General features: G+C 41.3%; 1 protein-coding gene and 1 non-coding gene across 2 annotated transcripts; both read right to left on the bottom strand.

Moving 5' to 3' along the window:
- Positions 1-555: 555 nt before the first annotated feature.
- On the bottom strand, positions 556-627 carry TRNAD-GUC (transfer RNA aspartic acid (anticodon GUC)). Its single transcript has one exon. It is a non-coding gene; the product is annotated as a tRNA-Asp (tRNA).
- An 835-nt stretch (positions 628-1,462) lies between these two features.
- Positions 1,463-3,586, bottom strand: LOC107783718 (uncharacterized). Its single transcript, XM_016604736.2, has 2 exons — positions 2,852-3,586; positions 1,463-2,446 (listed from the first exon to the last, which is right to left on the bottom strand). Exons 1-2 carry the CDS (start codon positions 3,445-3,447, stop codon positions 1,735-1,737), a joined length of 1,308 nt encoding a protein of 435 aa, XP_016460222.1. The 5' UTR covers positions 3,448-3,586; the 3' UTR covers positions 1,463-1,734.
- Between the last annotated feature and the right edge of the window lie 20,994 nt (positions 3,587-24,580).

The raw sequence follows: 24,580 nt of genomic DNA, 5'->3' as shown, positions 1-24,580 counted from the left end.
CCATGTGACTAGGAGGTCACGAGTTCGAGCCGTGGAAACATCCTCTTGCAGAAATGCAGCGTAAGGCTGCGTACGATAGATCCTTATGGTCTGACCCTTTCCCGGACCCCGCGCATAACGGGAACTTAGTGTACCGGACTACCTTTTTTGTTTATCAATAATAACAACAAACCCATAAAAATCTCACAAGTGGGATATGAATGTTTAGCACAGTGCAGTCACATAACCATATGGTAAGCAGACGAAATTCACAACATCAGGAGTTTCTAATTAACGTTTACTACATGACCTCCCAAATTTGGTTCTACAGATCCTCTTCTCTTCTTTCTGTAGCCATATTCTTCATTAGTCTATCCATAATCTCTGTCTATTCATTAAAGCGCACACAAAGAATTAGAATTATAACGACGGAATAAAACAATTGGATTATTTTCAATCCTAGTTGCTATCCAATTTTGCTTTTTCCTCCTAGTTTGAAGTCTCTCTTTTGGGTATTGGCAAAAGATTTGCGTCCTTTGATGAAAAAACAAAAAAATAGTAGAAAAACAAAAGATACGCCGTTGCCGGGGATCGAACCCGGGTCACCCGCGTGACAGGCGGGAATACTTACCACTATACTACAACGACTTCGTTGCTTATAGTTATCAATATCTCTAATTTGTAATGTTTACAGAATTGTTATGCTAAACATTGTTTCCATGATTATCAAAATGAAAATGACATTAAAGAAATTTACATAAAGGAGTTTCTTTATACAAGTAGCAGTTTAGGAAAAATTTGTCATTTTCATAGCCAGATGCATTCAACTTATAATAGGCAGATGCTGACGGATTAAGGATATAAGTTCGATGGGTTTAATAACTGGAAACTTTTTCTGGGACACAAACTTCTGAAGTAACAGTAAAGATGCTGAAGCAGAGTGAAACTATACAATAAGAGGTTGAGCTCAATTCACATTTTGCTTCACTAACATAACAATTTACATGCATTACTGCACCTTGCATACAACATAGTAATATTTTGTGCATTTTAGCACTTGTCCTTCCGTTTCTATCTCACTTATTTTATTGCGTCGACAGCTCCTTTAATTTCTGTCGAACAATTCTTGTTTGTATTTTATTATTTTATCCATCTTGACATCAAGTTTGACTTCTTCGATTAATTCTTCACGTACGATATTCATTTATAACTTAGCTAATATACTCCAGATCACAACCAACACCTAAGCCTATATAGCGACTTCCTCCTCCTTATCTTCTTTTTATCATACACTAATAATTATTATTATTGTTATTATATTGTGTTGTCGTTATAATTGTTGTCGTCCACAAAACATCCAACACCTAAGCCTATATAGCATATATATTATCGCTTAATGAATGCCATCTGATTCCTAATGGATGCCAACTCAGAAACCAATTGATTTTGGAATTTTACTAAAAACGACAAAAATCAACCAACATTGGATTCCTGATCTCAAAATTTCATTCCTTAACCATAGTTCCCTCACTATGTCAAAAATTCATTTTATTTACAAGAATCAACTAATAAATAAATACTTCCAAACTAGCAAACAAAAACAAAAAAAAAATTGATAACCACTGTACACTCTATCGTGGAAGGGAAAACGTAGGAAAAATATAAACCAGCTAAAAACTGCTGGCAATTGGCAAAATTACAATCAAAGCCCATCGCATGACCCATATCCAGATTGTAACCCGACCCGGTTAGCCTTCATTCTTGATCCGACTGTCTCAACTCTTTCCGGAGCTTCTTAGTAAAAGACTGACAAGCATCCATACTAAGATCCATGGCAGCTGCCAATGCAACGAAAGCTGCAGCATCCTCCACGCAGTTCACGTGCTGCACCCCGACAACCACCTCTGGCTTGCTGCATTTTCCCTCACCCTCCACCGTGGACGACATCACGAAACCACGGTACAAGAGTTGTGCCCACGACCCGGATCCGGGTGCTGACCCGAAATCCGACCCGGATCCAGAACCCGAGCATAAGTCAAAGCTGCTGTTTGGACTAGTCAATGGGGTAGCACCATTGGTGATGTCTACACCAAATTTCCCACCATTCTTGGTGCTGATAGTTGAATTGGACAAAGTTATGGCATCAGTAGCACCATCAGGGATGATTTCAAAGCGATAACCGAGGTCACCACCGCGCTCTTGCCATGCTTCTAAGCGGCCCCACGGCTTCCATGTACCGTTGCCTGGGCGAAGGATGAGCCACGCCCCGGGGTTTGATCTGCTGACATTACTTGAACCCTGTGATGGGACAAATGGTGTAACCATAGATGCTGCGGCAATTGGTGAGCCAGAGAGATCATGAATTGTGATTGACCATCCCTTTCGCTCTTTTAGCGGCGATGATTCTTTATCAGATGTGCAAGAATTAAAGCAGCTTGTTGATGTACTTGGTTTTGATAGTGAAGATCTGTACAAATAACAACCAAGATTTAGATGCAGAGTTCAAGAAAAATATGAATCAACATAGACTAAAACTAATGTGTTAGTTAGCTGGATAATCACCAACAAGAAGGATGAAGTTGGGATTTAGACTCGATGAATTCAATTCGTTATACATGTATATAGGCGAGGGGACGGTCTAAGGACAGGAATGGAAGTGATTGACACAGGAGCTCCTATAAGTGTTCCGGTTAGGGAGCGATTATTGAAAATAGCATCTCTACCCCACGAGGAAGGGCAAGGTCTGCGTATCAAGTATGTTTACGCTAGGTTCGCCATGTGACTATAGGGAATGAATTTGTTTAGTCAAGAAAGATCAGTTTTTCTACTAATTATTAGAAAATCAACTTCAATTGTAGAAGATAAAACTAACCTTGATCTCAAATTCCTGTCACCATTATTCCTGAAACTGAACTTGCAAGTAAAAACAGGTTGTTTAACATTGCCATTGACTTGAAAAACTTGAGGACTACACTCAGGTTCACCATCAAACTGGAAAACAAATCTTGGATCAGGTTCAGCTTTCACATTCAAATGCAATTGTGCTGCAGTACTAGATCCACCAACCAAAACCCATTCATTCTGAATCACAACTCCTCTCCGACCATCACTTTCCAACCCCTTTAAATCCACTATTACACTCCCCAATAGCTTCCCACCATTCAATAACCCACAACCAATCCCCTTCTTCCGTGCAAAAATTTCAATCTTTAAGCTGCAAGTTTTTCCTTTGGCAGTTGATTTTTCGACCAGTTTGTCAAGTTCTGTTTTGTTCAAGTTGAAACAAGAGTGAGTTCTGTTGTCCAAAATTGGATCTTGAACAAAAGCTGAGATGGTTGAAACTTGTGTGGAGAAACCTCTAAGCTTGAATTTACAATCAAAAACCGTACTTGAGGAGAGTTTATGTTCCGCCGGAAACTTCAAGGCTAAGTTTCCGATAACTATTCTCACAAAAGGACACGGATCCATTAGTCCTTTAGTTCAACTGTTCTTCAGCAAGAGAATATATTGAAGGTTGAACTAAGGGTAGAAAGTGAATTGACGGCAAGTATATATATATATACAATATAAGGATAGAGAAAAACAGAGTTTTTATTAGTATGGATATGCGTGCGGAATGAGCTGTGTGCACGTAATATGCCAGCAAAAGAGTATCTTTTTTCTCTCTTTCTGTCAATTAATCAAACATTTGGTGTGCAAGAAGTTGTCGTTTTCTAAGTAATTTCTTCTCTTTCTCTCTGTCAATTAGCCAAGCATTTGGTGTGCGAAAAATTTGTCGCTTTCCTAGTATTTCTTTTTCTTCTTAGGACTCTATTGAGTTATGGAATGTTTTGATAGGTTAGATATGGTTGGACTGGCATACAGCTAATTCGAGGTTTCCTATGCCAGTAAGGTAAAGAATTGACAGCAGTCTTCACCAAATTTTTTTATTTTTTTTGAAACGGTCCCATTGATATGTTAATTTTAAGAGTTACGATAATAATATATGAGAAATTTCTATGCCAGCAAATCACTTAAAAGATATATAATATTTAATAATTTATATTAAGAACATATAGAAAATAAGACATGAGATTTATTAATAGATTAAATTGTAGTAGTGTAAAAATTATTTTAATTATTGTGTATATAAATTTGATCCGTTTAAATATAACCAAATAGTTGAACTATAAGTTTAGAAAAGAAAACACCATTTGAAAGTTAATTGTGTTTATTTGAATAAATTTGAGTTCTAGAATTTTTTATATTACTATTAGAAAGCGGGTCCTTATATTTTTGGATTTCGGGAAATAAAAAGAAAATGATTTTCTATAATCTTGGATGAAGAATTTAGCCTCTCGGTTAAGGGTCCAACTGAACCTATTACTTTCGACACGAAATATAAATTTATATGTAAAAAAATACTAAAATCTCAACAAGTATTAGATTGAATCCAAAACTTTAATTGTACAATAAGTTCAATGCAAAAAGTTATAAAAGCTAAACCAATTAAATTTAAATTTTGAATTTGCTTCTATTTGCAAAAGTTTAATGATGCTATGATTCAATTTATGTTTTTTTGCCTTTTTTTCTCGTAAGAGACGGGTATGAGCACATGAATAGGAAGAACTTGAAGATAGTAAATAGAAATGAAATAAGGATTTTAACTTTATGGATTTTAAATTTTTCAAAATAACATAGGAAATTCTACTAGACTGTAATTCAAGATTTGTTTGCATTGCAATCTTTTTTGTTTTTTATCTTATTAAAAAATTATCCAAAATAAAAATATGAGTAAGTAATTTGCAACCATGAATGCCAATAAGAAACCTGCATCCACTAGGCAAAACATGAATGAAAAAAAGATAACAAATCTTTTTGGAAAAGAACAATTAGTTTCAATGTTCTTTGATATTATGAAGGGGAGTCTTAGCGTAACTGGTAAAGTTGTTGTCATGTGACTAGGAGGTCACGGGTTCAAGTCGTGAAAATAACTTCTTGCATAATGCAGGGTAAGGCTGCCTAAAATAGACTCTTGTGGTCCGGCCCTTTCTCACACCCCATACATAGAAAAGGCTTAATGCACCGGACCGCCTTATGTCACACCTCCTTTTTGCGCGCCCGGCCCCGAAGGGTTAAATGCGCGGGTGGAGTCTTTCCAATTTAAGTGACAATATTCGAAATGGGATTATTTATATAATTCAGAGTCGCCACTTGGGAAAGGTTTGGCTTTTGGTGTCCCAAGTCACCGGTTTATCTTGAATCCCAAATCGAGGAAATTTTCGACTTTTCCAAATGAAGTCTGCGAACCAGAAATTCTAAGTAAGGAATTCTGTTGACCCGAGGGAAGGTGTTAGGCACCTTCGAATCCCGTGGTTCTAGCACGGTCGCTTAAATTGCTATAATGGCTAAATATCTGATTTAAATACATGTTATGACTTCCGTGCTTTTATTAAGTTTAAACCGCTTTTATCATTGTCACTTATTTTTTATAGAATTGCAACGTCGTGAAAATGCATCTCGAACCACGTCACAATCAATGCACCCGTGATCGTCGACACATTTGGACTTCGTTGAGATTTGGATTTGAGTCACATCAATGTGCACCCGAATTTAAGAATATGATTTAATTAAGCCGCGCCTAAAGAGTCTAACGCGTTATTATTTTGTAGAGGGCCATGAAATTTATTAAATGGCCTATCCTGAATTCTAAATAATTATCATGGTTATTTATTGAGGGCCCCGCAATTTTGCATCTTTATTTGGCAAGGCTCATCTCTATTTTAGAAAGGATGTCCTAAAGTGGCTACGTTTCTAATGCATTTGTCTCTAAAACTAGAAGAAAAGGTACATGCTAATTTAACTATATGCTTTTGCCTAATCCGGATTCTTACCAATTCCTGATTAATTATTTACGGAATGAAGAAACATTGTACCTCATGAAAACATGCTTTGAACTTGATAAGAGAAATGTACATGAGATTGGTGAAATGCTACGACTGTTACAAGAGCTCCCTAACTTCAACTTATTCAGACAAGATTAATTAAAATTGCTTATTAGGAAATGCGACTAATGACATTTGAAACTCATCCTATAAACTGCTTCATGAAAACTGAAACTCAAAAGTTTGAAACTGTATTGTCTTTAACTAAATCTAAACAATCATTTGCCCTTACATATTTGAAACATGCTGAAAGAGCGAGTTTGAGTTAGCAATTGTACTAAATGGCTGCACATTTCACGGATTGTATTTACATCTTATGTACTACTAAACGAATAAAATGTCACAGTTTCAGATTGGCATAAACTTTAATTAAGTACAACCTTACTAATGTGTCTCTATTAGGCTAACAGACCAAGAAACTGCATATCTTAACAACATTAAAAAAAATCGTAAGCAATACAACAGGTGATTATAACTCCTTCAAATCTTTTGATTCATGCTTTCATCGTTACATCAAATGCGAGTCTTAGTATGTACCTGGATATTGGATACAACAGAAGAAGCAAGGGGTCAGTAGGGCAATAGAAGCGATACCAAACAGCAGCAGTAACAGCAGGTATCAATAGAACAGAAATCCCAGTGCAAGAGGCCAGTAAAGCCAATGGAGGAAAGGCAGAATGAGACAGATTCCCAGTAGTAATGGAGTCAGAGAATCAGGCAATCCAATTCCAGGAGAAGAAAACAACACAAATCCAAACAATAGACTTAACTGACACTTGAAGGAAAACAGGACTAACTTGGACAGTTTGAACAAAATGAGAATCGAACAAACAAATAGGAAGAAGACAATTCCTGATTTTGTGATATCCCTTTCCCTATCTCCTTTCTTTTCTATTTCTAATGTCAGTCCTCAATTTGAAATCTATTTGAGTTATCAAAGAGAAATCTTTTCCAGTTTCTGTTTTCAGAATTTGAACTCTCATATGTTCCCTCTCAGTGTCTCTCTCTATCTCTGTCCCCTCTTCTGTATGTCTATATCCCCCTTTATAAGCCTCAAAACTATCTCTTTTAACAGCCTGTTTTCAGAATATCATAGTACCCCTCCCATGTGCCTTTAACCTTTTCAGATTCCAATTAGTTATTTAAGTATATAACCTCCATCAACATTCCCTGGCAGACTTAACTTTTAAAAGGTTTAATACTTTTTAAACTTAAAGCAAGGTATGGGCAGTAGAATATACCTGACAGCATATGCTGTCAAATTGTTTAAAACTTAACAAAGACCTTTATGCAGGCCACAGGCTGTGCACAAAGCACATGAGGTGCACCAATGCACATGCTGTGCACGAGTGCACATGCCTTCCAATTCAGAATTTAAACCAAACAATCCTTTTTACATTACTGATCAATTCAACAGCTATAAGTAAACAAAAACTGGTTCTTAATTGACTCAACACATGCTTAGCAGAAGTAAGTCGATTTGTTATTGTTCGGATAGCTGGAACTAATTGACGACACATGTCGACTCGACTATATTAGCATTAACATACACAATCGTAGCCAAAAATCAGACATTTAAACAGTATTGATACATGGTTCGAATTATACTGACTGAGCAGAAATGCACTCGAGGAGTCAACTAGTCAGTACAAATTTGGAATACAACCAATACACATGTCTTATCAGAATATGAGGGGTTCAAACAAACACAGTGGTTCAGGCAAAGTGGACAAACAGAAGTTGGTAAAAATTCAAAGACACAAATTGAAACAAAACATGAACAGACGTTTAAATCACTCACATGGACCAAACAGAAATAAAGAAAGCAAGCAAGACTCACCTCAAATCTTGAAAAATCAAAAACCTTGACTCGGACTTGGACAGACTTTCTTAAGGCTGAACGAACTTTAATCGAAGTGTTTCTCAGATGAGAAACACTTCGATTAAGGTCCCTTAGACCTTAATTTCTTTGGCTCGAACGGGTATGAAATAGTGATGAAGAACTACAAAGTTTCAAAAACTCAGATCTGGGATTCATGCTTCCCTGATCGGATTCGGACCAAACCAAGTATGGTTTGGTCACGAGGAGGGTCTGGGGAGTGTCTGGTGTGAAGCTGGGGTTGGTTGGTGTAGATCGAGTTTTGACTCGAATCTTCAAATGAAGATTCGAGGACCTAGAGGGTGATTCGAACTAAACGGTTAACAGGTCTATGTTCAGGGTGGTGAGGGGGTTCTATGGTGTTCAGGGCGAGGTCACCGGCGTTCATGCCGCCGGTTTTTCATGGTGAAGAGTACAGGGGCGGCTCTAGGGTTTGTGGGTTTGGGTGAAGACGACGAGGCTGGGGTATTGGATAGGGGGGTAGGGTACGATTATGAACTTATATAGTTAGTGGGTGGACGGATCTCGACCGTTAGATCAATTTAGATCTACGTTCTGGATCTGGTGGTTAAGTGGAACGGTGTCGTTTCAAGTGTTGAGGGTTTGGGTTCGGTCCGGGTGTAAACGGGTCGGGTTCCTCAGTGGGTTGTGGGGAAGTGATCTTGGCCGTTGATCAATCTGAGATCAACGGCCCAGATCACACTGGACTAAAACGTCGTCGTTTGGACGTCCTGGGTATCAGGTGGTGTTGGACCGGGCAGGCTTGGGTTTTGGGCTGTTTGTTTGGGCCAATTTTAACAAATTGGCCCAAATCCGGAAGGGAAGGGACCTTTTCTTATTATTTTTTTTTCTTTTTCTTTTATTATAAAAATACAAAAATAAGTAAAATCAAATTAAAAATAAACACCTAGTACAATTATTTGCACACACATTAAAATAATTCAAAACAGGTAAAATTAAACAAAACAAAATCACGGACCAAGATGCTTGTTTATGCTTTTCTATTTAAACCGTGTTACGGTTCAGATTATGCATGACACGTACACACATTTTTTTTTTGAATTTTGTTTTAATAAAGTAAATAAATAAAAACAGGCCAAAGTCACAAATAAATCAACAAAGTGCCGCACAGAAATCCAAAAATTGTACAGCAGGACCAATTTTATTCTTTTGGAGCGACTGTCGCGCAAAAACAAAAATCACGTGCTCACAGCTGCCCCTCTTTGTTCGGAAACACGAAGAGTTTTCGTGCAAAGATAAAGTGAGCGTATATGAGCGATTTTTGCCTATGGACCACTCCGTATGAAGCATGTTTTTTTTTTGAAAGATCTGACCGAATCTTGCTTCAAAGATTTCCTACATATCCTGGGCTAAACAGGAATCAGGTCAATGTAGTTCGAGAAGTTTTGGTAGCTGGGACTACCATGGGACTGCAATGCTTGCTGCTACTGCTGCTGCTGTTGTCACTGCTACGTCACTGACCGCCTTATTACAACCAAACGAAAATTGGAAACTGAACTAACTACTTATATGCATGTCAACTGCTAGTTACAAGATTCCTATCTATGATTCTTTTACGACTTGATCTTGGGTCTTAGCTGATTCTGCTTGTAGACTCCGATCTGAATCTTGATGTTTGCGAGTTGCGGCGACTTGTTTAACCTCTGGGATACTGAGTGAGACGCGATTGGCAGGGTTCAGGCCCTTAATTAAACGTTGGAGTCAATCCTCCTTGCATTTACTCCGATATCTCGGGACATCTTCTCTTTTTTTTTCTTTTTTCTTCTTTGATTCTGAACTGGGATTCATCTCGTGGGTCATTTCGATCCATGTGGCTCGAGGTCAGACCTGCGGGAGAAAACAAACGAACGAAATTTTCTGCCCCAGTTTCACTAGGAAAATTTCGTTAATTATTCACCAGGAAGTTCATAAAATTAATGAAAGAGGATATGCATGCTCAGTTCAGGGTTGGAGCCCTAATACCGACTAGCTGGGGAAAGGTTCAGTTTAGGGTTTAAAACTCTAACGCCGAACGAAGGAAAAATTCAGTTTAAGGTTTAAAACCCTAATGCTGATTAAAGGGAAAGTTCAGTTTAGGGTTTAAAACCCTAATGCTGACTAAAGAAAAAATTCAGTTTAGGGTTTAAAACCCTAATGCTGGCTGAAAGGAAAATTCAGTTTAGGGTTTAAAACCCTAATGTTGATTGCATGGAAAAACTCAGTTTAGGGTTTAAAACCCTAATGCTGGCTGAAAGGAAAAATTCAGCTTAGGGTTTTAAAACCCTAATGCTGACTGCGTGGAAAAAGCTCAGTTTAGGGTTTAAAACCCTAATGCTGGCTGAAAGGAAAAATTCAGTTTAGTGGTTTAAAACCCTAATGCTGATTGCATGGAAAAACTCAGTTTAGGTTTAAAACTCTAATGCTGGCTGAAAGGAAAAATTCAGCTTAGGGTTTTAAAACCCTAATGCTGACTGCATGGAAAAAGCTCAGTTTAGGGTTTAAAACCCTAATGCTGGCTGAAAGGAAAAATTCAGTTTAGTGGTTTAAAACCCTAATGCTGACTGAAAGGGAAAAGTTCAGTTTAGGGTTTAAAACCCTAATGCTGATTGCATGGAAAAAGCTCATTTTAGGGTTTAAAACCCTAATGCTGGCTGAAAGGAAAAAGTTCAGTTTAGGGTTTAAAACCCTAATGCTGACTAAAAGAAAAATTCAGTTTAGGGTTTAAAACCCTAATGCTGATTGCATGGAAAAGCTCAGTTTAGGGTTTAAAACTCTAATGCTGGCTGAAAGGAAAAAGTTCAGTTTAGGGTTTAAAACCCTAATGCTGACTAAAAGGAAAATTCAGTTTAGGGTTTAAAACCCTAATGCTGATTGCATGAAAAATCTCAGTTTAGAGTTTAAAACTCTAATGCTGGCTGAAAGGAAAAAGTTCAGTTTAGGGTTTAAAACCCTAATGCTGACTAAAAGGAAAATTCAGTTTAGGGTTTAAAACCCTAATGCTGATTGCATGAAAAAGCTCAGTTTAGAGTTTAAAACTCTAATGCTGGCTGAAAGGAAAAAGTTCAGTTTAGGGTTTAAAACCCTAATGCTGACTAAAAGGAAAATTCAGTTTAGGGTTTAAAACCCTAATGCTGATTGCATGGAAAAGCTCAGTTTAGGGTTTAAAACTCTAATGCTGATTGCATGAAAAAGCTCAGTTTAGAGTTTAAAACTCTAATGTTGGCTGAAAGGAAAAAGTTCAGTTTAGGGTTTAAAACCCTAATGCTGACTAAAAGGAAAATTCAGTTTAAGGTTTAAAACCCTAATGCTGATTGCATGGAAAAGCTCAGTTTAGGGTTTAAAACCCTAATGCTGGCTGAAAGGAAAAAGTTCAGTTTAGGGTTTAAAACCCTAATGCTGACTAAAAGGAAAATTCAGTTTAGGGTTTAAAACCCTAATGCTGATTGCATGAAAAAGCTCAGTTTAGAGTTTAAAACTCTAATGCTGGCTGAAAGAAAAAAGTTCAGTTTAGGGTTTAAAACCCTAATGCTGACTAAAAGGAAAATTCAATTTAGGGTTTAAAACCCTAATGCTGATTGCATGAAAAAGCTCAGTTTAGAGTTTAAAACTCTAATGCTGGCTGAAAGGAAAAAGTTCAGTTTAGGGTTTAAAACCCTAATGCTGACTAAAAGGGAAATTCAGTTTAGGGTTTAAAACCCTAATGCTGATTAAAAGGAAAAATCAGTTTAGGGTTTTAAAACCCTAATGCTGATTGGCTGGGGATAAAGCTCGAGAATACTACATGATCTATTTTTGAGTTTTCTTGTTTTAATAGAAGATAAAAGGGAGTTTTGCGGGAACTTACCTTTTGAGTGAATTCCTTATTGCCAAAATGTTTCTTGTACCCGTGTACCTTCTCCTTTGGGCGACACCCGCTTCTTGCATGGTTGTCTTGGATTATTCCTGTTTCAACTTTTCAGACAAAGAACAATTGTTAGTTTGGAAACGACGGTTGGCTCGGTGACCTTGATCGTTCCCAATTGCTTTGTTGCGTCTCTATTTCTGTTGCGAAGTCCCGCCATCGATTTGATTCGTATGGCGAAACTTTTAGACTGCTCAGGCTTGTATTTTCGGATTCTGTGATGACTTGCTTCGTAAGGTTTTTTTTTTTTTTTTTTTTGATTGTGTCCCGTTTTGCTTGGGGATTTTATTGGAGGTATTTTGTGGGAATTTGTACAAAAGGAAGCTCTGTGGGGAATATTTACAAAGTGGATTCTTTGTGTGGATTTTTGTACAATGGGGCATGCTGGGGATTTATTTCAAAGCGGGATTTCTAGGATTTGTTGGGGTAAGCTTGCTGGGGAATTTTTACAAAAGGACTCGCTGGGATGTGCTGGGGAGATTCCATTTGTTTTTATTTTTTTTTATTTTTTTTTATATTGGGGAGACTCTGTGGGAGATTGTACAATAGGAGAGACTCTGTGGGGATTTGTACAGGGGGAGACTCTATGGGGATTTGTCTGAAGGCGGACTTGCTGGGTAAGATTTCGAGATTTCTCTCTTTCCTCTTTACTCTGCAACACCATCAAACGTCATGATTCAACAATGCTTGGGCAATCATACCAACGAGATGAGGCGCTTCCCTTCATGAGACGGGATTCCGTGCAACAAACCATGCCACCTGTCCTTTCCGGTGTATCATGGACTTGGGATTAAAACACAAACGGGATTGAAGGAAACAAAGAAAGGAGAAAACAAATCAGAAAACATAGTGTCCTTTTCAGGACGAGAAAGACTCATCTGAGGAAGATAATGCTGGCTTTAAATGATATGACATGCTCTTCGGACTGGACGTCTGACCTCGAAGAGCTTGCGTTTTCCTGAACCAGAACGGATCTTTGTGATTCCAAACCGGTGGCACTCTGCCGAAACTTTCTTGGGGTGGCGTCATTCTTTTCGGCCAACAGCGCCCTTTGCGGGTTTTCGCTGGCTGACCTCTCTCATTTCTCTTCCTGTCATCGCTTGATAGCACTCTTTGCGAGTTTTTACTAAACAAGCTCTCTCATTTTGGTTTCTCTACTCCCGTCGCCTCGTGGTGCCCGAAGGTTTTCACCGCCGAGACTCTCTCATTTTATCTCTCTCAAATCAGAGTGTGCTGGTCTCCATTTGTGACGCTTATTGGTTCCCCACCATATTTGGTAATTGATTTGAGGGCTTGTGCTTGGTAAAGAAAGGTAGATGATACTAGCTTCTCAAGTGCTTGACGTGCCCAGGTTTTCAATTTCAGGGTGAATGGGATTTTATTATTGGTGTGACTGAACCTCAGGGAGAGGCTGCCTACGTATCCTTTCGGAATCAAGTCAAACGTAGTTCAGGCCTCAATCAAATTTTTGTTTTGTTTTGTTTTTTTTTCTTGTTTTTTTTTTCTTTTTCTTCTTTTTTTTTCTTTTTGTAGAGAGGATTGGGTAGTGTTCGGGAGTAGTGGGGGATAAAACCTTCGCCATTTTCAAATGTGTCAGGACCGCTTGGAGTATGATCTAGACGTAGTATCTCTTGACTGCATCTGCATTCACTGCTGTGTCAGGGTCATTTTCTTCGATAGCACCTAAATACAGTGCTCCTCTCGGCAATATCTTCCTTACGATGTATGGGACTTTCCAATTCGGAGCAAACTTCCCTTTTGCTTCCTCATGATGTGGCAGAATACGCCTCAGTACCAATTGTCCTACTTCAAAATTCCGGGGTCGGACTTTCTTGTTGTAAGCACGGGCCATCCTTCGTTGGTATAACTGTCCGTGACAAACTGCGGCCAGCCGCTTTTCATCAATCAATGTCAATTGCTCTAACCGAGTCTTGACCCACTCGCTGTCCTCGATTTCTGCTTCGACAATGATTCGAAGCGAAGGAATTTCTACCTCTGCCGGTATTACAGCCTCGGTCCCATACACCAAAAAATAAGGAGTCGCTCCCACCGATGTGCGCATCGTAGTGCGGTACCCCAATAATGCAAAAGGTAACTGCTCATGCCACTGTCGGGAACTTTGGATCGTTTTCCTCAAAATCTTCTTGATGTTTTTGTTTGCCGCTTCCACGGCACCATTGGCTTTTGGCCGATAAGGAGTGGAATTCCTATGCGTTATCTTGAATTGCTCGCATACATCTCCCATCAAGTGACTGTTCAAGTTTGCTGCATTATCTGTAATGATAGTCGCAGGAATACCGAAGCGACAGATAAGATTTGAGTGTACAAAATCCACCACAGCTTTCTTAGTGACTGACTTGAGAGTGACAGCCTCTACCCATTTTGTGAAGTAGTCTATGGCAACTAGTATAAACCTGTGTCCATTCGAGGCCTTTGGTTCAATTGGTCCAATGACGTCCATGCCCCAAGCGACAAATGGCCAAGGTGCGGACATGGGATGCAGTTCCGTGGGAGGCGCATGAATCAAATCACCGTGCACCTGACACTGATGACATTTCCGAACAAAGCTAAAGCAATCCTTTTCCATGGTCATCCAGTAATAACCTGCTCGAAGGATTTTCTTTGCTAAGACATACCCGTTCATGTGAGGTCCACACGCACCTGCGTGCACTTCGTGCATGATCTTTCTCGCTTCCTCGATATCGACACATCTTAGGAGATTGAGGTCCGGGGTCCTCTTATATAACAATTCACCGCTTAGAAAGAAACCACTTGCATGTCGCCTAATGGTCCTCTTCTGATCTCCAGTAGCGTGCTCGGGGTATTCTTGTGTCTTCAGGAATTTCTTGATGTCATGGTACCAAGGCTGCGTATTTGATCCCGCCTCGATTACACAGCAGTAACCGTGTCTTTCCTTGATTTGGATTTCCAAAGGATCGACGTGGGCGTTGCCCAGGTATGGTAGCATTGAAGCCAAAGTAGCAAGTGCATCTGCCAGTTCATTGTGACACCTCGGAATATACCTGAACTCTATTGATGTAAAGCGCTTGCTGAGGTCCTCCACATGTTGTCGGTATGGGATAAGTTTGACATCCCGAGTTTCCCACTCGCCTTGAGCTTGCCGGATGATCAGGTCAGAATCTCCCATAATCAGTAAGTTTTCGACATCCTGATCGATTGCCATATGCATGCCCATGATGCAGGCTTCATACTCAGTTGTATTGTTTGTGCAAAAGAAACGAAGTCTAGCTGTGGCGGGATAATGTTGACCGGAAGGCGAGATCAAAATTGCCACAATCCCTACACCCTTGGCGTTCATGGCTCCGTCAAAGAACATCTTCCAAACATGTGCTTCCTCCGAGATCACTTCTGCGGTGTTTACCTCTTCATCTGGAAAGTAGGTATCCAATGGCTGGTATTCCTCATCGACCGGATTTTCGGCCAAATGATCTGCTAACGCCTGGGCTTTCATGGCCGTGCGAGTGACATAAACTATGTCGAATTCCGTAAGCAAGATTTGCCATTTAGCCAGTCTCCCAGTAGGCATTGGTTTCTGAAATATATACTTCAAAGGATCCAACCTGCTTATGAGGAACGTAGTGTGGGCTTGGAGATAATGTCTCAGCTTTTGAGCAACCCATGTGAGAGCGCAACATGTCCTTTCCAATAGTGTGTATTTGGCCTCGTAGCCGGTGAATTTCTTGCTCAAGTAGTAAATTGCTTGCTCCTTCTTTCCGGTTACGTCGTGTTGCCCGAGGACGCAACCGAAAGAGTTCTCCAAGACTGTTAGATACAAGAAAAGTGGCCTCCCCGGTTCCGGAGGGACCAAGACTGGGGGATTCGAAAGGTATTCTTTGACATTATCAAAGGCTTCTTGACACTCAGTTGTCCATTTGATCGCCGCATCTTTCCTTAACAGCTTGAATATGGGCTCACACGTGCTTGTCAGCTGGGCAATAAACCGACTGATGTAGTTCAACCTGCCCAACAGACTCATCACGTCCTTCTTTGTTCTCGGGGGAGGTAGATCTCTGATGGATTTTATCTTAGTTGGATCTAGCTCAATTCCTCTCCTGCTTACGATGAAGCCCAAAAGTTTGCCCGACGGAACTCCGAAAGCGCATTTGGCTGGGTTTAGCTTCAATTCATACTTCCTTAATCTCTCGAAGAACTTCCTCAAGTCTTGGATGTGATTGTCTTGCGTCCTGGACTTGACTATCACGTCGTCCACGTACACCTCTATTTCCTGATGCATCATGTCATGGAAAATGGCAGTCATGGCCCTCATGTAAGTAGCCCCAGCATTCTTCAGACCAAATGGCATGACCCGGTAACAGTAGGTGCCCCAAGGCGTGGTGAAGGCAGTTTTCTCGGCGTCTTCTTCATCCATCAATACCTGGTGATACCCAGCATAACAATCTACAAAAGACTGTATCTCGTGTTTGGCACAATTGTCAACGAGGATGTGGATGTTGGGCAGCGGGAAATTATCTTTAGGACTTGCTCTGTTTAGATCCCGGTAATCTACACATACCCGAGTTTTCCCGTCCTTTTTTGGTACTGGAACCACATTCGCCAACCATGTTGTATATTGGACTACCCGGATCACTCCTATTTTCAGTTGCTTGGTGATCTCCTCCTTAATCTTGTCACTGACCTCAGTTTTGAACTTTCGTTGCTTTTGTTGAACTGGAGGACAATCAGGATGAATCGGCAATTTGTGAACCACTAGATCGACACCTAGTCCCGGCATGTATCATATGAACAAGCAAACACGTCTTTGAATTCAAAAAGAAGTTGAATTATTGCCTCTCGCGTTTTCTTGTCCGTGTGAATGCTTATCTTGGTCTCCCGGATTTCTACCGGGGTTCCTAAATTCACCGGTTAAGTGTCATTCAGATTTGGCTTAGGTTTATTCTCGAAATATTCCAACTCTCGATTTATCTCCCTAAAAGCCTCTTCCGCATCATATTCTGGTTCTGGGTTCATTAATTCGCAGTTAAATAACTCATTGTGATCTGGGCGTGAAGTCCGCAAGCATGTCATATTTAAAGCCGCATTATTAGGACTGAAAAGAAAGATAAAAGGAAAAAATGATAAAAATCAGAACAAAAGAAAGAATAGGAAAGCAATGATGATTTTTTTTTTATATTTTCTTTGGAAAGTTGGAAGACAACAATGTTTATAACTAGGGATTCAAAACAACAAACAAAGAAGAAAACGTTCAAGTTATGTCCTGGAGATAACTTGTGACACAGGAAAGGTGGCAGGACAGGTCTACCCGGACTTCCGTCTAGTCGGGAATGGCGTAGCCTCCCAGTTTTGGAGTTGGGCGTTCGGCCCCATGTACAGCATCCCAGCAGTGCTTGTGCCTTCACCTGGTTGAACCATGTGGACCTCGTAGAGCATCTCTCTCATTGCCCCACATATCTCCTCGATTTCCTCAGCTGTGAAGACCTCATCATCTTCTTCTTCAATGTACCTCGGCCTGATGAAAGTTGCATATAAATCCGGCAGTGGTTGAGGTAGCTTCCAACCCTCATTTCTCTTTTTCTTTGCCCATTCTTCGTCTGCTGGAGTAGGTTTGAAGCCTAATCCAAAAGGTTTCTTGATGATTGGCGAAGTAATAGGTTCTGTTATTCCCTGAAGGGTTCGTCCAAGCCCCTTCCCTGGCCTAAATCCGTGCCGGATCATCTCTTTGGCCACCATAAACGAGACGTTAGACAGGAAAGGCTGGGGGCAGGGCATTCCCTCTTCGTGCTGCTCTGCCAGTACAATCTCGAAAGCTTGATAGACCGTATGTTCGCTTCCTTCTCTCGGTTCAAGGTACGGGATGGATGGGTCTCGATAAATGGCATGCTCATCTTCCCCATGGACCACGATCTCTCGGTCTTCGTACTCGAACTTCACCATCTGGTGAAGAGTGGAAGGAACGGCTCCTGCCGCATGGATCCAAGGTCTGCCAAGGAGAAAATTGTAGGATGTGTCCATGTCGATCACCTGGAAGGTTACTCGAAATTCGACTGGTCCTATGACCAACAACAGGTCTATTTCTCCCATGGTATCTCTCTTGATGCCGTCGAAAGCTCTTACGCAGACATTGTTGGGTCGGATTCTTCCTGTCCCAATTTCCATTCTTTGTAGCGTGGAGAGCGGGCAAATGTCAACACCTGATCCCCCGTCCAACATTACCCGCTTGACATAGTAGTCCTCGCATTTAACTGTTAAATGCAAGGCCTTGTTGTATGTTGCTCCATCCGGGGGTAAATCATTTTTGCTGAAAGAGATTTGGTTGACGGCGAAGAATCTTTCTGTCATCCACTCTAGTTGCTCCACCGAGGTTTCAACTGGTACATATGCTTCATTTAGGGTTTTCAGCAGGATCTTTTGATGCTCGGTTGACCTCATCAATAATGACAGCATGGATACTTGCTCAGGGTACTTGCGCAGCTGATCTATCACTTCGTAATCCGGCATTTTCATTTGTTGGAAGAACACTTCTGCTTCCTCTACACTCACGGGCTTCTTTGGCGGGAAGCGCCTTCGTGTGGCGTTGTCCAGTTCTTGGGTATTTGAATACCTTCCAATGAAAGTATTTTCTGGAAGTTCTCCCATGACCTCTTTACCTTTGTACGTCACCAAAGTCTTTTGATAATTCCACGGCACTGTGGACGGGTTGGTCATTGGCTTTTGTGGCACGCGTCCGATAACCACTGGCTCATTCAGCCGAGGTGGTTGAATCGTCCCCCGGACCACATAGGCCCCTTTTGGCACGTACATAGGTTTTGTCTTTTTGATCCCGGATTTCTGCGTCTTCTCAGCTTGACCTCGTGGTATGTAAAGAACTCCCCCTTTTGCTGGTACCACTTTCTTCTCCACCTTCTTCTCAAGCACTGTCTTTATAGCTTTGGCCTCTTCCCCCTTTTCTGGTTTCTGGTCCATTTCGGGCCTCTTCCCTGTGTCGACAATGGCAATTATGGCTTTCAGAGCAGGGTCGAATTCTTTGTCTTCACAAATCATTCCGATCAGCGGCCCATTATTGTGAGCAGGCAGTGGATTGTTAGTTACATTCGGAATCTCCTCATCCCTTAGCACTATCTTCCCTTGCTCTATCAGATTTTCGACCACTCTTTTCAGTGACCAGCAGTCATTTGTATCATGTCCCTCGGCCCCTGAATGATAGGCGCATCTGACTCCGGCTTTGTAAGAAGGCAATGTTGGGTTCTGCCTCGTTTTGGGAATTGGTTGCAAGAAACCCAACTGGACTAGCTTAGGGAACAAAGTAGAGTATTGTTCACCGATGAGCGTGAAAGTCCGTCGTCGAGGTGGCTCCTGGGGGCGGTAGTTATTCTGTAGGGGTAGTGGGTTATAGTGGTTGCGGTAAGGAGGCTGATTTCTGGGAGGTGGAGCTGGGCCTCGGTTGGCTTGTTGTGGTGGGTGGTTATAAGGTTGGGCATTCATGACCATATAAGGTTGATGAGCATATGCCAAATTTGAGTGGGGGTAGTAGTGATGTGGGGCTCTTTCCGGAAAATGGGGCCTGGGATGACGATACTCCCTTGCTTCGGAGGCTGCCATAGTCGTTTATTCCTTCTTCTTTCCCCTTGTCGTTCCTCCGGACCCGCTTTGGACAGCCTAGGAGGTTGCCCTTATGGCTGCTTGACTCAGAATCCTACCTGTCTTCAAACCATTTTCCACCATCTCTCCAATCTTGATTGCTTCCGCGAATGGCTTACCCATGGCTGACATCATGTTTTGGAAATAGTCAGACTCTTGAGCCTGGAGAAAGGTAGTGACCATTTCCACTTCATCCATGGGAGGCTTCACTCTCGACGCCTGTTCACGCCACTTAATAGCATACTCTCTAAAGCTTTCAGAAGGTTTCTTCTTCAAATTTGACAGAGAGTTTCGGTCTGGCGCAATGTCGATGTTATACTGGAATTGTTTTACAAAATCTCTGGCGAGATCATCCCATATATGCCATCGGGACATTTCCTGATCCATATACCATTCCGAAGCTATCCCTACTAGGCTTTCCCCAAAATATGCCATTAGCAGTTCTTCTTTTCCACCGGCTCCCCACAATTGGTTGCAGTATTTCTTAAGATGTGCAATGGGTCACCGTGCCCATCGTATTTCTCAAACTTGGGGGTCTTGAAACCCGTTGGCAGGTGCACGTGAGGGAACATGCACAGGTCGACGTAAGAGACGCTCTTTTGTCCGCTCAATCCTTGCATATTCTTCAAACTTTGTTCAAGGCTTCTCATTCTCTTGGCAATCTCATTTTGTTCTGCAATTCTGGGGTTCTGATCCTGCCCGGGTGCAAGCTTGCACTGAGGCGGTAGAGGATTAGTACTGGTAGCGAACCTAGTTGGTTCCATTGAGAACGATGGGGCTTGGAATGTAAAAGAGGATGAGTCAAAGCTTGGCTTGTACGTGGTAGGCTGTGCCGTAACCGGACAAGGCGATGCAGTAAAGATGTTCATGCTTGCATCAGTGGATGACATTCGGGGATGAGGCTCAGAAGGCGATCCAGCGGAGAAGGCTGAGGTGGCTGGGTACCCAAATGGGGTAGCAGGATAATTTATGGGGACATTAGACGTTCCACTTGACCTGGAGAATAATTCCGAGAATCCGGGGACGACACTTGGCGGCTCTTTCCCATTATTCCAATCGTCCAGCATTTCCAGCACGCGGAGCCGCAGGATTCTATTTTCCTCCGCAGTTGCGGATTCAGGTGTGAGGACGGCTGAGATCGAGCTTTCCTTGGAAACAGGGATCGTTTGCAGTGGAATTTCTGAAGACATTTCCACACTTCCTTTTGACCTGGTGAAGTAAGTGTGAGTACTACTTCTGGCCCTAACAACAGGTAGTTGAACACTTCTCCTTGACCTCGTGAAATATGAGTGCGAGGCCAGACTTTCACCAAACCAACCGTCCTTTCAAAAACCCTGGAATACTCAATGACAAACGCACGGTTAATTTTGTAGCAAGTAACAGATAGTTAATCTCACGTTGGGCATGATGCACCTATACAGTTAAGTGGATTACTATATGTTTTCTACGAGAGCATGCGTCATTCCGGCATTTTATTAGTTTTCTTTTTTCTTTCTTTTCTTTTTCTCTTTTGTTTTTCTTTTATGTTTTTTTTTATTTTGCAGTAAAAGAAATGCGACCGGATCCGATGAGGATTGCCTACGTATCACGATGCCTACGTGAATCAGATCATTACGTAGTTCGAATAACACAAATGAGCGTAAAAGAAACAACCTCTTTATTGTTGAAACGTTCTATTACAAGCTACATTTTGCAAAAGAAAAAGCGAACTTTGAAAACAAAACTAGATTCAAAATAGACTAAAAATCACCCTGATGGGGAAAACAAACAGAAGATGCTAAGATACAGATTTGACCTATGAACGCATTATGGTTTTGAAAATTGGTGTCCGCGGGGCATCGTTCGGCCTCACCGCGGTCCTAGGCGTGAGATCCCTCTCAAGTTGCTCCAGCTCGTGCATAGTCTGCTTGACATAACCCATTACTGCCGAGAGGACGGTAACGCTGGACATGTTCTCACATCGTAGGCATCGTCTGGTGATGGCATGGGCAATGGCCTTGATCCTATCTCTAGTTTGCTTCTTCTCTACGAGCAAGCGTTTTATCTGATCGCTGCATATCTTGAAAACTTGAGCATCTTGTACATGCTGATGCTTCAGTCGCCGTACTTCCAACTTCATCTGGGCTATTGAGTCATACCAGTATCTGCTCTCAATTTGAAAATCCTTGGCCTGATTAGCTGCTTTGATCTCAAGTGCAGCCATCTCTCTCTTTATTTTAGCAACAGTTTTCTCGTGGTCGTCTTCCAATTGATTCAGGTATCGACGATGCTTATCTGCTTTTGTATCCCACTGTGCTTTGAGCTCTGCTATGACGTTTTCAGATTTCTCCAAACCATCTTGCCATTCTCTGATCTCGCTTTTTAGCCTTTTTATCAGGTGCTCGTCTGATCGACGCCTTGGCTGTTTATCTGCATCCAACCTTGTCTGTTTGATCTGGGCTCTGAGCATTTCATTTTCTTGAATTAACCTGTTCCGCTCTCCCAGATCGGTAGCAATTTGCACGTTGTGCTCGTATTGCTGCCTTAACCTGCTGATTTCGGCACAATAGCCTCTTTCCTTTGCTAACCAATCCCAATGCCTTTGTGATGACTCGGCGAAATTCCGGATGTGGGGTCTCTTAGCTGGCCTTTCATGCTCAAGTTCCCTTCTGTACCATGCAAGGTAACCTGGCGCCGTTTCTCCTTTGGCTCGATCCCGTACGCAAGTATCTGATTTCAAATATTGACCCTCATTCCAGATTTGGCGAATCTTTGCTTCTGGGAACTGTCCGTTAGGACTTATCTCAACTGCTTGAACGCTAAGATCTTCCTCATGAGGTACTGTCTGACATCTTCCGAACTGTCTCAAGACTCGGCAGGGTGCGTAAGGTTGAATGCTCTTAAGCCCCATCAATAAGAAATGAGTTTTAGCTGCAGACATATATAGGATCTCATCAACAGGCAACCACCCCAACGTCCATTGTATTTGGCTGGCGGTAAGAGCTTGAAAGAACGAGGTCCATGCCAGGACTCCCTTGGGCCAACTGATCTCTTTGGTTCTCGTGTAAGATTCTTCTATGCATGTCTTTTCCGAGGAACCATGGCTAAAAATCTCAGAATGATGGCAGAGGTGCTCGGTCATCCATATCTGTAGGAGCAAGTTACAACCTTCGAAGAAATTTCCTCCAGCTTTACAAGCTGTGAGAGCTCGAAAGATGTCGGATACCACCATTGGCGCGAGAGTACTGTCACTTTGCGTGAGTAAAGTGCCGACGACCCCAGATATCTTTAAATCAACGTTTCCATCTTTCCTTGGAAATACCAGAAGACCCAGGAACATTATCATGAACGCTACCCGTTTGTGCTCGTCCCACTTCTGACGAACTCCTTTGCTGCACAGTTTGTTGATTGGATTATTGAATCCCCCCTCATGACCGTACCTATCATATATGAAGCATGGAGTACAAAATCCGGCTGCCAGATCCGGGTTGTGGACTGTTCTAGGTATCTTCAATGAATCTAGGAATCGATGTACCGTGACGACTCTTGGGGCGACCAAGTATTTTTCCCTTAAGGGAAGCTCAGTATTCCCGATGTATCCGGCCATTTCTTCCAAAGTCGGGGTGAGTTCAAAATCAGAGAAATGGAAAACATTGTGCGCCGGGTCCCAATAGGTAATCAAAGCTCTTATGATATCTCCCCGAGGCTGGACTTCCAACAGACCCACAAGACCTTTCAGATATTTCTTAACTTCATTTTGTCCTTCAACACCTAGATCATTCCACCATAGCCGTAACTTGACAGGGATTTTGGTCATTATTGAAAAATGTTCATTTTGCATCGTGCTCATCCTGCACATTTATTAAGGTGATTTTAACAAAACGACTTGACTCAAAATATTTTAAACAGAGGGGATCAAGTTTTAAACACGGCCTTTAAACACTTCGGGGATGAAGAGTTTAAGGCTGTGCGGGTCAACTGGACAAAAATGCTAAACAAGACCCAAAGGTGGCTGTTTATGCAAAGTCAGCCTTTCGGCGTCCCTTTCGGGAATGTTTGGCTATTTATGACAAAACAGCGTCACCTGATTTATTTATGACTTATTTAAAATTTTGACACATTTTTTTTTTTTTTGATTTTGGCTATTTTAGCAAAAATGGGGGTTGAACCCGACGAGGGTTGCCTACGTATCTCACATCCGGTGAGAATCAAACCGGCGTAGTTCGGGCATATCGTAAAATAGGAAAAAAAATCGAATAAACCTAGAAATCAGGAATGCGTATTTTTTTACATTTTTTTTTTGAAAAGAGATAAAGATTAAAGAAACTATTTTTTTTTTATTTATTTTTTTTATTTTTTTAAAAATAAATACTCTTTTTTTTATTTTGAAAGTGATAAAAAAAGAAAAAATTTTATATTATTATTTTTTTTAACAATTCTCAATAAAAAGACAAATTTGTTTTCATTTTTTTTAGAAGAATTCCGGCGAGGTTTTGACACTACTTGGACATTGGGTTTTATTTTTTCAACATAAGTAATTATCTCCCCTACGCTGCTATTTTTCCCTTTTTAGGAACCGGTCGACATGCGGAACTGAAGCAAATAAATGCACACATAGATAGGAATGCAGCAAGATGGTCCTTTCAATTCAGGTTGCCTGTCCTAGACGGACCCAACCCCTGTGTTGAGTCCCCTAATTCAAATGCAACATGATGCAAATAAACGTTCCTACTAGGGATCCGGCATGAAGTTTCGTTATACTAGGTTTAAACCTTGGTATTTGTTCTAGACTGTGTACCCGAGCGGACAACTCGAGTCGAGGAGTGGGCTACGTACCGGGGACCCGCGAGATCGTCCGGCTTTGTAACTTGTCCGACCTCTTTCTTATTTCAGGTATTGACATTAACAGAATAGGGAGTCTCGACCAGCGAGCTTCTCCCCGGAGGTAAGAAGAGAAAGGTTTCGGCACAGTTTATATACAGTTCAGATAATATCAAAGCGGTAAAAGACAACATTTAGCACGTTATGCAAAAACATGTAATAAAGATCAGATAATAAAGCCAAATATAACAATTATTATAAGCTCGAATTCTTGAACCCTGAACCAGTGGTTCTGGGTTAAGTCCCCAGCAGAGTCGCCAGAGCTGTCACACCTCCTTTTTGCGCGCCCGGCCCCGAAGGGTTAAATGCGCGGGTGGAGTCTTTCCAATTTAAGTGACAATATTCGAAATGGGATTATTTATTTAATTCAGAGTCACCACTTGGGAAAGGTTTGGCTTTTGGTGTCCCAAGTCACCGGTT

This window comes from Nicotiana tabacum, chromosome 5 (genome assembly GCF_000715075.1).
Source record: "Nicotiana tabacum cultivar K326 chromosome 5, ASM71507v2, whole genome shotgun sequence".
NCBI classification, from domain to species: Eukaryota; Viridiplantae; Streptophyta; class Magnoliopsida; order Solanales; family Solanaceae; genus Nicotiana; species Nicotiana tabacum.
This window is presented reverse-complemented; position numbering and strand designations above follow the sequence as displayed.